This window comes from Gigantopelta aegis, chromosome 4, assembly GCF_016097555.1.
Source record: "Gigantopelta aegis isolate Gae_Host chromosome 4, Gae_host_genome, whole genome shotgun sequence".
Taxonomy (NCBI): domain Eukaryota; kingdom Metazoa; phylum Mollusca; class Gastropoda; order Neomphalida; family Peltospiridae; genus Gigantopelta; species Gigantopelta aegis.
In genome coordinates, this window is record NC_054702.1 from 85,850,773 (window position 1) to 85,864,604 (window position 13,832).

The 13,832-nt window shown below is 33.7% G+C and overlaps 1 protein-coding gene across 1 annotated transcript in view; it reads left to right on the forward strand.

Annotated features, from left to right (window-relative positions):
• Window positions 1-13,832, forward strand: part of LOC121371283 (cap-specific mRNA (nucleoside-2'-O-)-methyltransferase 1-like) — a 34,896-nt gene that overhangs the window by 15,453 nt on the left and 5,611 nt on the right. Inside the window, exons 9-21 of the mRNA XM_041497061.1 lie at window positions 115-233; window positions 657-753; window positions 1,630-1,762; window positions 2,580-2,765; window positions 3,463-3,519; window positions 4,194-4,251; window positions 4,652-4,720; window positions 5,975-6,109; window positions 7,303-7,431; window positions 9,313-9,404; window positions 12,093-12,209; window positions 12,831-12,940; window positions 13,513-13,621. Of these exons, the coding sequence (XP_041352995.1) occupies window positions 115-233; window positions 657-753; window positions 1,630-1,762; window positions 2,580-2,765; window positions 3,463-3,519; window positions 4,194-4,251; window positions 4,652-4,720; window positions 5,975-6,109; window positions 7,303-7,431; window positions 9,313-9,404; window positions 12,093-12,209; window positions 12,831-12,940; window positions 13,513-13,621 (1,411 nt within the window). The remainder of the gene's footprint in view (window positions 1-114; window positions 234-656; window positions 754-1,629; window positions 1,763-2,579; window positions 2,766-3,462; window positions 3,520-4,193; window positions 4,252-4,651; window positions 4,721-5,974; window positions 6,110-7,302; window positions 7,432-9,312; window positions 9,405-12,092; window positions 12,210-12,830; window positions 12,941-13,512; window positions 13,622-13,832) is intronic.

The following is a 13,832-nucleotide window of genomic DNA, read 5'->3' on the forward strand; positions in this document are numbered from 1 at the left end:
TATTCAGTACTTTATGTAAAGAATACATTATTAAAATGAAATTATATTTGATTATTTATTATGTTCTTTCCTGTTATTTCATATTTTGGGTATTATTGTTTGTGTGTATTTCAGGAGTAGGTGGGCTTGAAGGTGACGGAGATATTTTCAATCGAGTCAATCAAGAAGCATTTACTAAGTTTGTGCTGGATCAGACCGATGGCAAAGGCGTTCACTTTGTTATGGCAGATGGAGTAAGAATATTACCGTTATATTCAACACATTGGTTTTAATATTAATTTACTATTTTTATTTAAGTAATAAAATGTTGTTTTCCTTAAACATGTCAGAATTATATGACAATATATTTTATGTAAGATTTCATACAAAATGATGTTTAGTGGCATGTGATATGCACTTTTATTATTAGTTAAATATTGGGATAATAAATTGTTCCATAAATTAGCCTCTTCTCAATACATTTTCATACACACTCTACATTTCTGCAATGTGACACAAACTAAGTGCTTTGCAGGTTAAACCTTGAATTCTGTATATGTATTTTGAAAAGCTATGTAACATTTAAGGTAAAAAAATTATTCCATTCATCATTAAAATGACATTGTTGTGTCATTTACATATTTGTGCAATGGAATCATGTGATGTGTTTTTTCTAGGGTTTTTCAGTGGAGGGTCAGGAAAACATCCAGGAGATTCTGTCGAAACAGCTGTATCTGTGTCAGTTCCTGGTGGCTATGGCTATTCTCCGAGATGGTATGTCCGTCTCTTCTCATTACTTTAAATTTATACAGGTGCACAGCTAAACCACTGAAAATATTACCATCATGGGCATACGGGCACCCATTTTTGTAGGAGGTGGGGGCAGGCTGATTTTTGTCTGAATTAAAAACAAATGCCTGAATCTGAATACCAACATTTATTCATATTAGCATTACTGCCAAATAGCTACACTGTGTATAAGGTTGCAAACAAATCACTATGCATTTTAACATGGACTACAACTAATAGAAGTATGGAAAAACAGGGCAATAGGATTCACGCTATCTCATTTTGCCCAAATATCTCTTATCGTTTTTGCCTGAATTTAAGGATTTGCTCCAATACTGGGTGGGGGTATTGCCTGCCCCTCTACCACCCCCCACTGCCCCCCCCCCCCCCCCCCCGTCTCATACACTTATGTTGACTATTACCTTACATGTATGGCATATGGCATTATTTTAAGTTGGTAAATATCTTTATATTTATAACTCTTGATTCATGAAATTGAATAAGATTTTACCCTCCTATATGTATTTAGCATTATTTTAAAAAAAATTACATTTGATACATTAAGCTTGCTTTGTTATGGTATTAACCTATACCCTCAGTATGTTATTCATGGAAATGATTTTGTTGAATTTTAATTTTCAGTATCCAGATTGAAGTCAAAAGTTTGTCACTGGAGATAGGTATACTGTTATTGTATGTTCCTCATGTACATATGACTTAGGAGTGTGTTTCATTGACCCTTCTGGTGAATGAAAAATTTTTTGTATGTTTTATGTAAAATTGTGATAATTACAGGTACATTATAATTCAATTTTAGTGCTGAAATATTTAATATTTAATGTTTTTTCCTATTTGTTTCAGGAGGTAATTTTGTCTGCAAGTTGTTTGATCTCTTTACTCCATTCAGTGTTGGCCTTGTGTATTTGATGCATCGTGCATTTCACAAAATAACCATTTTTAATCCAGTGACCAGCCGACCAGCCAACTCAGAAAGGTAATCAGATTCACAGTGGTTATTTGTTTTTTGTTAAACTTTAATTTTTATTTAACGCCTGGTTTATTTTATTATGAATATAGTGTGTCGTTTTATCGGATTACAACTTGTAAAGGGTGTTGTAATCCACTAATTTTAAACAAAATTCATTTAAATCACCTCAATTTCCGCTACACACACACACATGCACACATGCACGCATGCACACATACATACACACACACCTTTTTAACTAAGCTAATCTTTGTTCTCTTTCTTTTATCAATATTATATTTTAAAATAATAATCAAGAAGGGGATGTCACTATTCACAACATAAAAGGATCGTGGTGGCAGGTCTGTGTGTTTGAACATATGTGGCCCTCAAGGTAGCATAACACTAAATAGTTTCTGGCTCAGTCAAAGTTCGAGGTGCACCCAACTTTTCATTAAACTGTTAATGCTACTACTGTCATTGGTGATAAATGCGACAGGGTTCGTTATCATGTAATATTTCATTTGGCTAGTAAATTTCTCTAATTTAATTTGTGTCAATGTACGTACCAGATACTATTGTACTTCAAACATGTGCGGAGTCCCACTAAAAATAAGATAACAATGTTCGTGTGGAATTACGGTTTACTTTAAGGGTATGGGGTGGTAGTTCATATCAATAAATTGTATATGTTTTAACCACATATGCTACTATTGTTGTCTGTGTGATTTGATTTGATGGTATACACCATCAATAGTCATGTGTTACCTTCTGCATCAGTTGTAAGACACCTTGGTAGCTTATACTGGAATGCCCTAAAATTCTCTTGAATTATAATTTCTAGGTACATAATTTGCAAGGGAAAGAGATCAGACAGTTTGCCCGTTTTGCAGTACATGCGCAGCATCAATGAAGACCTGTGTAAACTGCTGGTGTCCACGTCTACTAAAGATGTCAATGAAATAGTCCCACTACAAGCACTTCAGAACGACGAACAGTTCTTTCAGTACATCAAGGATTCAAATGAAATGTCAGTTTCAAGGAGTGTTCTAACTATAAGACTTCCAGTGATATTGTGTAGTGGAGATGTTTATTGCCAGTATAATATTTGGCAACACTAAGTGTTTTAGTTCTTGATACCTGGTTGTGGTGTTTTGTCTTCGCCAATGTGTTGTTAAATATTTATTTTATTCATTCACTCAGTATTGGGGTGGGTGGTGGTTGGTAGATTGTAGGTTAGTACTAGAGTACTGATGATGGGTCATGATGGGTCATCCTTGGTGACCCTTTTAGGTTTTTCCCATCCCAACCAATATCCTATGACTGGTACATCAAATGCTGTGGGGGTTTTCACATCCCAACCAGTGCCTCACAACTTGTATACCAAAGGCTATGGTATGTGTTGTCCGGTTTATGAGGAAGTGCTTATTAAAAATCCTTTGCTGCTAACAGAAATATGAAATCGGTTTTCTCTAAAGATATATATATGTGTCAGAATTCCTAAATGTTTGACATACTATAGCCGATTAATTAATCAATGTGCTCTAGTGGTATCGTTAAACAAGACAAACTTTATAAAAAAAATTAAAAGCTGTGACAGTATGTCCTCTGGCAGCAGCAATTTCCTTTCTCACTCTCCAGACCAAGTATTCATATAACCATATATTCTGCATTCATTATTGTTTTGAGAATCGTATATTGTACAGTTAATACTTTTGTATTTTCAGAATTGGCAGGAATCAGGTCATCAACTTGAAAAAGATTCAAGTATTTACTCAAAATGCGTAAGTTGTGATTAACAGCAAACAGTATAGGTGAAGGTGCATGCAAAATATCCCATTCTTCTAATTTGAAGGATTAGCCCTTATAAGGAGTTTCTCTCCCATTCTCGAAATCAAGTGACACAATTAGCATGAATTAGACATTTCATGTAATTTCAACATAGACTTTTGTGCTTATATCCAATTAGGATTCCAGCATGCTTATCTAGGGACACATGTTAGCTATCTGGGCTGTCTGACCAGAGACCCATTTTTCAAAGCGATCTTAATGCTAAGATCATTGTATGTGCATTAGGTAGTTATATACTTAAGGTCATCTTAGCATCAAGATCGCTTCGTAAAATGGGGCCCAGGGCAAGAATTAATGGTTAGTTCTTTGTGGTAAGCTTGGGTAAAGGTATTATACTTTTCCAGTCAGTCATTACAATTGGCTCTGTGTGAGAGTTGCTGGTAGAATATGAACTCTGTACCAACCAGCCTTAAGATTGACAACTTAACCACAATGCGACTGAGACATTTAGAAAGTTTAATGGCCATTATTTTAAACAATGTGTTGATTTGTCATTAAACATGCATTCATTTCACTGACGTGATTTTCACTGTTTTGTTACATATTATTATCAAGTCATTTAATTTACCACATTCTTTGAGAGGTCAATCTGTTTTTTGTTTTTCAGAAATTTGTATGAAGAAAGACAAGCAGATATCAGAAAACAGTGTCTCGAAAAATGGAAGGTGAAATTTTACTTAACATAAAAATATTTCATCAGTTTAATAACTTTTATTAGTCAAATGTTGTTTTTGTATTTATCTGAATAAAGGAAGTAAGATAAGTTGTCTCTTTTTTCTAATGTCCTTGTTTTGTCTACAATACATAAAGAATTAATGAGTGGAATTAATCTTTGGTGCATATTAAAAGTAGCTCTCTAGAGCACTTTACTTTTTAAAACACATATATAAACAATTTCTTCACAATTCTAAAATGTATTCTATGAACTGAATTACTGTGAATGATACCCCAAAAATTGTAAGAAATTATTAGTGTGATCAGGATGTGAGGGGCATATATATATGTATTGGGCTTTTTCAATGTTTTTGGGGTATAATGTGAAATATATGGACTGGTTATTTGTAGGTCCCTGATGAATTCAGAAAAGCTCCACCTAGAAGAGAACCACAAAAGAGATTTGAGCATTTAATTGGAGTAAGTTATCTTTTCCACATTGGGAAGGCAGTTGTTTTCAGGAATAATGAATGTTAATAAGTAAATCAAGACATTTAACTTTAATTCTGCAATGCAATCTGTTACTTTAAAGTTTTATCATTTATGTAATAAAATTCACAAGTTTTACAAATATTTTTATTAAAAGTGAATTTATTTCATATAATTTATATATACTAGAGGTAAGTTTAGATTGGGTGTGGTGGCCTTACACTGAGCTCCTCCCCCCCCCCCCCCCCCCCAAAAAATGAGAACCAATATATTGCCGCTGAGTATATCGCCACTTCTAACAAAGATGGTGGCCTGCATTACCATTGTTTATCTGGAATTATCTTAGTACACAATATTTTGTATGAAGTGTGTACAGTAGTCGACTGGACCTGAGTGCAAAAGGTCCTTTTGATAAGGTAATTACAAAGAAGGCGGTCGGCAGTGCAGATGAAAAGAGGAAAAGCAATCAGAATGATCAGAAACTGTTAAAATGCTTTGTGTATTATGTTATAGATGGCTTACTTTAAAGTTAAAAGCATATAATATAAAAAAGATGTAAATCTATTAGTATGTCGTTAATTATCTTATTAATGAGACAGACTAAGGTCGATAACAGTCATTCTTTGCACCCTTGTTTTGGCTTTGTAAATATAAATATAACATATCTTACAGTAATTTCTCTTGATATCCATATTTCATAAAAGGTACAATTTGTTTAATTACAAAATTTTCTCCAGACACTTTCAGGTGCATTATTGATGTTCAAACAAAACATTTTTAATAGCAATTTTGCATTGGAATTTTTCCAGCGTTCTTAAAACGAAAACGTCATGTTTATAGTTATTGTAAGGAGATGCAAAGTGACATCATTGGAATACTGACATCATTCAAATTCAAAATTAGCTATATTATTCAAGTGCTTTGCCACATATAAAATAAAAACTGGTTTACTAACCTTGACCCCTGTCAAAATTCTATAACATACAGTCAATGCTGTTTGCAGGTTAGTATGTTTATATTTTTCATAATTCTGGACAAAATATTAAGTTATATAAGATAAATGAAATAAAAAGTACCTTTTGTCAAATATATCGTATAAAAAATTTACTGTTGGATATGTTTTATTTATTGTGTACGAAGCCAAAACAAGGGTGCTAAAAGTGACAGTCGTCGACCTTAGAATTATTTACCTCATCAAGGTGTCTGACATTAAAAAATGTTTTTGTGTGAATTGTTTTGTTTTAGACTGACGCAAAGGATTACTTCAGTCACACTCCACAACTTCTGACCACAGAAACCCTGCACTCCATTCACAGTATCTATGACTACATGTGCATTGTAACAGGAGACAGCAAAAGATGCTATCTGCTTGGTCTCGGGGTAAGCAGAATGAAGCCATACCGGTTTATATTATGTGGTGGACAGCTACAACTTTAATCAGTATGAATATTTTGACATACAGTAAAGTATTTTTAGAACGAACATGCTTACAATAAACTACTGGTTAGAAAGAACTGATTGTATAGTCCCATTTTTTCCCCCCTATATAGTATTAATAAATGTTAATGTATAGCACTATGTACTGTTAAAACAAACCGATTTGTTTGTAAAAACTGTGAATTTTAGTGTAAATGAGTGTATATACAGTGAACCAATCATAAATTTTATCTTATTTGTATCTTATCAGTTATTAGCATTAACAGCAATGCATCCAAAACAACTGCACTGATATTGATGATACTAAATGAATTATTAAAAAACCCACCCAAAACTCCATTAATCCTTGTGTTTAAATTTGAAAAATCCAGTGGCCGACTTCCTGAATGAAAACGGCTGACTTCCGTAAATGCAGTGGCGTAGCGTGGGCGGGGCCCCTGGGGTGGTTGCCCTGGGCGCAAAATTCTGGACTGGTGGAAGGGACTCCGGTAACGGTCCACTGGTTAGGGGGCGCAATACTTGCCTTGCCCTGGGTGCTGGCAACCCACGCTACGCCTATGCATAAATGTGTATAACGAATTACTGCTATAACGAACCAATGTGTCCGGTCCCTTGCACTTCGTTATAAGAGTACTTTACTGAAAATAATTTATATATAAAATACAGTATGTTTACTATGTTATCAACATTGTCATTTTGTTGTGCTGACCTGTAATTGTGATACAGTATTATAAACATGAAAATAATTTATATATAAAATACAGTATGTTTACTATGTTATCAACATTGTCATTTTGTTGTGCTGACCTGTAATTGTGATTCAGTATTATAAACATGAAAATAATTTATATATAAAATACAGTATGTTTACTTTGTTATCAACATTGTCATTTTGTTGTGCTGACCTGTAATTGTGATACAGTATTATAAACATGAAAATAAAATAAGACTTTTGAGGTGCTTTTTGTTTTGTTTTTAGGTCATGTAATAAATGACACACTAGAAAGTGATTATACTATTGGTATTTCATTAAAAAGTTGGTATTTTTTACCTGACCAGTATAGGTATTTTAAATCTCTTGATTTACAAGGTATAATAGTAGAGCAATGCTGATTGTACTGAATATTATATTTCAGAAATTAAATGTGTTCAAGTGGGATGGAAGACAGAAAAGCAAGTGGGTGAAACTTGATGATAATCTCCATGTTGAGTTGCCAACAGATACACTGCTTGAGGTGGAGGTTGTGCAAGAACTCAGAGGGGAGGTAATTACAGTTTAGTTTCTTGTTGAAACAAGTTAGAATGTAGTACAAGTGTCCTCTAACTGTACTATAGACCAAAGCTAGAGGACACTCCAGCTAGTTAGGATGGGCTTTTCTTTATTATTTGTTCTTAAACATTTGTATTTTTGCAGTTTGGCTACATAACAAAATTAATTAATTAATTAATTAATTAATCTCTAAAAATAATTTTACTTAAAAAAAGGTTATATAGGTGTTGTTTGAGCTTCTGTTTAGCGAAAAAATTTAACTTTGATTTAAAATGTATTAAATATGTGGTGGTATGTAAAAATGAAACTAGTTATTTATTAATATATAGATTAATTTTTTTTTTGTTTATACGATTTACTCTATTCTGATTGGACATCGTCAAAGAAAAACTTAATGTTATTCTTCGATAAACCTCAGAAAATGACGTCATTATGCCAGCTGGGATGTCATTACGTAAAACAGGTCATGGAAATGACGCTAGAAGTTGATTCATATGTATTTTAACTAAATATGGTGTGTTCAGGCACTGGTGCATAAATTTTAGAAGAGGGTGGGGGGCTAAACTGTGGTTAGTAAAATTTATGGTTAAGACATGCTTCCCTGGAAAAAAGTACTGAAAAAAAGAGAAACATTTGCTTGATCAAGTAGATGGTTTGACCGTCGAAACGCACCCTCGGCATATGCTTCTGTGTTTGTAATTATATAAAAACTGTTTGTCATTTTTTAATGAATTTATCGTGGTACAACTGTCACATCCTGCATAAAATTGTGTAGCATAGTGAAGGATTCTAAACTAAAAACCTCAGAAAATTACGTCATTACATAAAACACAGGGAAGTTATGGGAAGAATGTTAGAAACTGATTTATAAGTTGTGCTGTTTGTAATATAACAATTGTTTGTAATTTGTTGTGAATTTATCGATGTATAACAGTCACAAATTTAGTATAAAATCACTTTGCTACGCTACGTGATTTTATACAATTTGTGACTGTTATACATTGATAAATTCACAAAAAATGACAAACAATTCTTATGTAACTCCATTTATACATTCAGTGTAGTGTAGTGTTTGCTGATACATGTGGTGTGTGAATTTTGGCAATTTGTTTTCCATACGTTGACATCATAAATTCCCAGTCTCATCAGTCAATCAATGTCTTACCTTGCACACACATACACACACACAAAATCATTACTTAGCCCTGGTGTTTTTTATAGGGTGCCAGCGATACTGACTGATATGTTTTTCAGTGAACGTGTAGGAGTGACGTCATAGACCATGATATCATTCTGCTCATTAAAGATTGGTAGTTTTTGTAAAGAGCTATAATTATTTTTCAAGGATTTAATTTTTTAATTACTTTTATTTCTTAGGTGATTCAGTTTATTATAATTCATTTCATATGTTCAATGCTAAATATAGGTCATGTGTAATGTAGGGTCTGTCACTTTAAACCCAGTACATTAACCTTTCTACCTTTGATTCATGTGTAATGTAGGGTCTGTCACTTTAAACCCAGTACATTAACCTTTCTACCTTTGATTCATGTGTAATGTAGGGTCTGTCACTTTAAACCCAGTACATTAACCTTTCTACCTTTGATTCATGTGTAATGTAGGGTCTGTCACTTTAAACCCAGTACATTAACCTTTCTACCTTTGATTCATGTGTAATGTAGGGTCTGTCACTTTAAATCCAGTACATTAACCTTTCTACCTTTGATTCATGTGTAATGTAGGGTCTGTCACTTTAAACCCAGTACATTAACCTTTCTACCTTTGATTCATTGGTCTAATGCTGCTGTAAGACTGCTTCTTTCCTTTTTTTAAATACTACTGCTTTGACATACAATTTTTATATTGGGTTTTACAGGGAAGAGGTCAAAGAAGACAGAAAACCATTCATGTTTTGGATGCTTTGTTTCTTTGTGGAAAAGATGTAAGGATGAAACATTTCAAAGAAAGGTAATTAAAAGTAACAATACTTTATAATATTTCTGTTATATATGAATAGACAAGGAGCAATTACACATAGCAAATTAAGGTGAGACTATGTTAGTTTTAGGAGAACTTAGAATGCAAAATGACACGAGTGCATTATATGAAATAAACAGTGAACTCACAATTTTTTATTATATACATATACATAGCTATGAAATATATAGATCTACAGAAACCATAACAGTTATGTTTGGTGACGTAATATTTTCACTGTATTTTTGTTTGTGTTTGTTTTGTTTAACGACACCACTAGAGCACATTGATTGATTAATCATCGGCTATTGGATGTCAAATATTTAGTAATTATGACTTGTAGTCAATAGAGGAAATCTGCTACATTTTCCTAATGCAGCAAGGGATCTTTTATATGCACTTTCCCATAGACAGGAAAGCACATACCACGACCTTTGTCCAGTTATGGTGCACTAGTTGGAATGAGAAAAAACCCAATCAGTTGAACGGATCCACTGAGGTGGTTCGATCCTACGATGCCAGCACCTCAGGCGAGTGTTCAATTGACTGAGCTAAATCCCACCTCTGAAAATATAGAAAGCAGTTATATTTTTGTGAACAAATTCAGGATTCAATTATCTCCCTTGTAAATTACATTTTAATTATTGAGGTCAATGTTGCTTCATCATTTTTTAGTTTGAAAAAAAGGAGTAATTTAATAAATTGTTCCTATAGAAAAAATGGATATGAATTGCAATTACGTTAAAATATCTAAAACTGATTGAGTCAAAGCTAATTAATAGTTAGACAATGTCCTATCTTTGAATGTTAGTTAAAAGTTTAACCAAGTTCAATTCATTTTTGTTTTGTTTTTTTGATGATTGCTTTGTCAGGTATGTTTGCATAGCAGTATTATTAAATAATATTTAAGTTAATAATTAAATAAAAATAATTTGTATTCATCTATTTTTTAAAAAGTGCAATGTCAAGTACATTTTCTACACTGTTCCAATGTCTTTTCGATAAGATAAGTGAAAGATATTAGCAAAAAGCAAACTATATTGTCAAAAATTAGGAAAGATGTATATAATAAATAGTCCATTTCATGTTGTTTCTTCGAATACAATTTTTATGTCAACTCATGATGTGTGAAAACCATATTTTCACTCATTGCTTAGCAATTCGTGGAAATATGGTTTTCACACATCACAAGCTGACCAGGTTTAAAATAATTTCAAAGATCTTTCCCATATAAAACTTATTTACAGCCCAAGCGCTTGTAGTTAACTTACACATCGCAGACAAATCAGTTTGATATTAAGCTCTACATCAGAGAGTAATATCAATTACTATTGTACATTCCCAGTCTGGAGCTCCACGCGGTAAGACGTGTTTGTTTCGCTTGTGCACACTGCACGTGCTTTCGTGTGCTCAACTTGGGGGTCCTTCATTTCGTTGTTTTTGTCAGCGAAATGAAGTTTTCTACTGGGATGTATGCGGCCATTGGAACTGATTGAATGCTGGAACGCTTCTCGTTTCGACAGCCTGCACCACCAGGTTGGATTCTTTTTTAGCGAGATTCCTTGCCTCCACGTCATTTCTCCGTCTGACTGTCGACTTGTTTTTTTTTGTGACTCGTATGACGGCCATTCTGCAGAACGCCACGGTTGTTCGCATTTAGTCTCTATGTGTCCGAGCCTGTCCTAGCAGCACTGGAAGATTGACCGCCCCACTCTAAGAAGAAATAGGAAACGGGGTCGGCCCCTACTACTATTTTTCTAGACTTTACCTTGCTTTATAGTGATACCATCTCATATCCTCCGGAGTCGGGCCCGTCCGCACCACTATACCAACCCATGACGACTGGACTATACCCTAGTCTGATACTCTCTCGTTCAGACGGATCCGGCTTCTCAAGATCTGTATTTCAGCACAGCACTACACCTTCAATGTCTATCGACTGTCAGTCTTGGGGTTTTCTTGACGGGATGCAACCCATCTCGTCCCTTTAAGCTGTGCACCCAAACGGCCTTAACGAGGCCACTCGCGTGGACATATCGATCGGAATTTAATTACTTTTTTTTTAAATATTATTAAATAGTCCGATCCTTTCTTCTTTCTCTTATTTAATTTTGGACTGTCCTTCTAAAATGCTCCAAATTATATAAATATTCGGCCAAGCAGTCAATTCTTTTTTATTTTTGGCTTGTAACCTTTTTCTTTTTTTTATTTCTTTTTTCTTTTTTTACTAATTGCTATTTTCAAAATTCTGCCCAATTTCAACACACACACACACACACACACACACACACACACACACACACCCCTCCATCCCGAGTCAGGCCACTGATCTTGTCGGACTCGGGATGGGCGTGTTCGAAACCCTAGTGGTATATGGGCACGTTAAACTAGTTATCATCATCGTCATCTATTGTGCTTTTTTTTTCATTGGATAGTATAACACTGGCAACCTGTTCATCACCTAGGAGCAACCAGTCAAATGTCTTTAAAGTGTTATTGTACATATGTGTGTTTATATTAGTTCAAAAACAACAAATGATGTTCTAACCACTGTGTGTGCAAGAAAGTATATTTTTTACAATAGTTTATTATGTATAGTAATAAATTGATGCTTAAATAGCTCATCTGTTAACTGGCTTTATTTTATGATGGTGTGGTTATGATTAAATCTGCTTTCAGACGTGAAAAGTTACAGAAGTTTGTGAAAGCAATCAGAAAACCAACTCGTTCTGACTTGACCCCAGTCAGTCTACCTGAGGCCATTCGGTTGGAACATATTGAACAGGTTTTTCAAAGGTATTTCTTATGAATATATCAGAGAATGATCATGAAAAAACACTATTTTGTATGGTTTAATTTGAATATTTAGATAAGACCTATTGTAAATACAACTAAAGTAGTGACAAAAATTTAATTACTTACGAATACGCACCTTAGCATATTTTCGCAATGTGTAAATTTCACAAACAAAAATATGTATGTGCAGTGCACATCCGTGTGCAAATTTCCTGACTTAAGGTCAGGTGTGAATGATGCAAAATTTATATTCATGCATCTTTTTCCTGGTTTATAGTAATTAGATGCATGAACTCTTCCTAAAATTCAAATATATTTAACTGCAGATTTTATTGCTAGGTTTACTAAATTGTAAGGGAATCAATATTTAACAAATAATATAATATAAATATAAACAGTACACACAGCCGTCTTAATTTGCAAAAACATCCATAGAAAGACTAATGTCAGTTTTTGAGTGCCAGGCTAGGGATTTTTAAAGTTATCTTGGCACTACAAAATCGTAAAACTATCTTAGGCTATTATGTCACTATAGCAAAAGCCATAGTGACGTCATAGCTTACAGTGGTTTTACGATTTTGTAGTGCTAAGATAGCTTCATAAGATCCATGTTATTTTCAGACTAGATATGAAGGTGGTGAAAGGCTCACATATGCCACGACTCTGTTATGAAACAAACGAAGGCAACTATTTTCATCCCACCGGAGTGTATCTGATCAAGACTGTTAAAGGTGATTTTAAATTGTGTAATTCTATACATTGCATATAACAACTTCAAATTGTGTTATTAGTGCAGTAGTAACATTGGTCCTGTCTGTTTCCATCTCACATCATTGATGCATTTACCGTATATTAGTTTGAAACCTAATAGCTGATGAATTTTTCGTGCTGGGGAATCGTTAAACATTCATTCAGTGCATTCATTCCGTTTCCATCTTTGTCTACATAATATATTCAATAGTTTTATTTATTATCCACAGATCTATGGTTACAGAACCAGTAATTAAATGTACAATCCACTGAAGTTGGTTAATTTTCTGTTTTGTTACTTATTTTATAGTATATAGATGCTGGCAGAAACGGTCACTGTTCTGTGTTACAAAATGACAAAAAAACGTTCTCCAAATTTTGAAGTAAAAGATGTACATGAAGTGAATTTTATTTTATCTGGTGGTGTAAAATGATTAATATTAGTTTATAAATACCAACTAAATGAACCCGGTAGTTGGATAACAAGTATTCTAAAATATATGTTTTTAACTGAATGTTCTGCACAACTTTATTATGTATTAATTTATTATAGATCCATACATGATGGCATTTAGCAAGTCTTCACAGAAGAAGTATTGGTACCATACAATAAATAAAACATCAACATTTGAATGTTACCAGGACGTTATTGCTTCAGTCAGGTTCGTGGTCACCAAGAGCTGATTTCATATGTCTGGGTTATTGGTGGGTTTTGGAAACATATGGATTAAACCATGTTTACTGTGCATATCACATGTATGGTCTTCAATAACCCTAGTTTAACACTGGGTTGCAATTGTATTGCTTGTTTAAACCTGCCCTTGAGGTGGGGGTTTTCGCTAAGTTTGCTCAAAGTAACTTTTCTTCATGGAT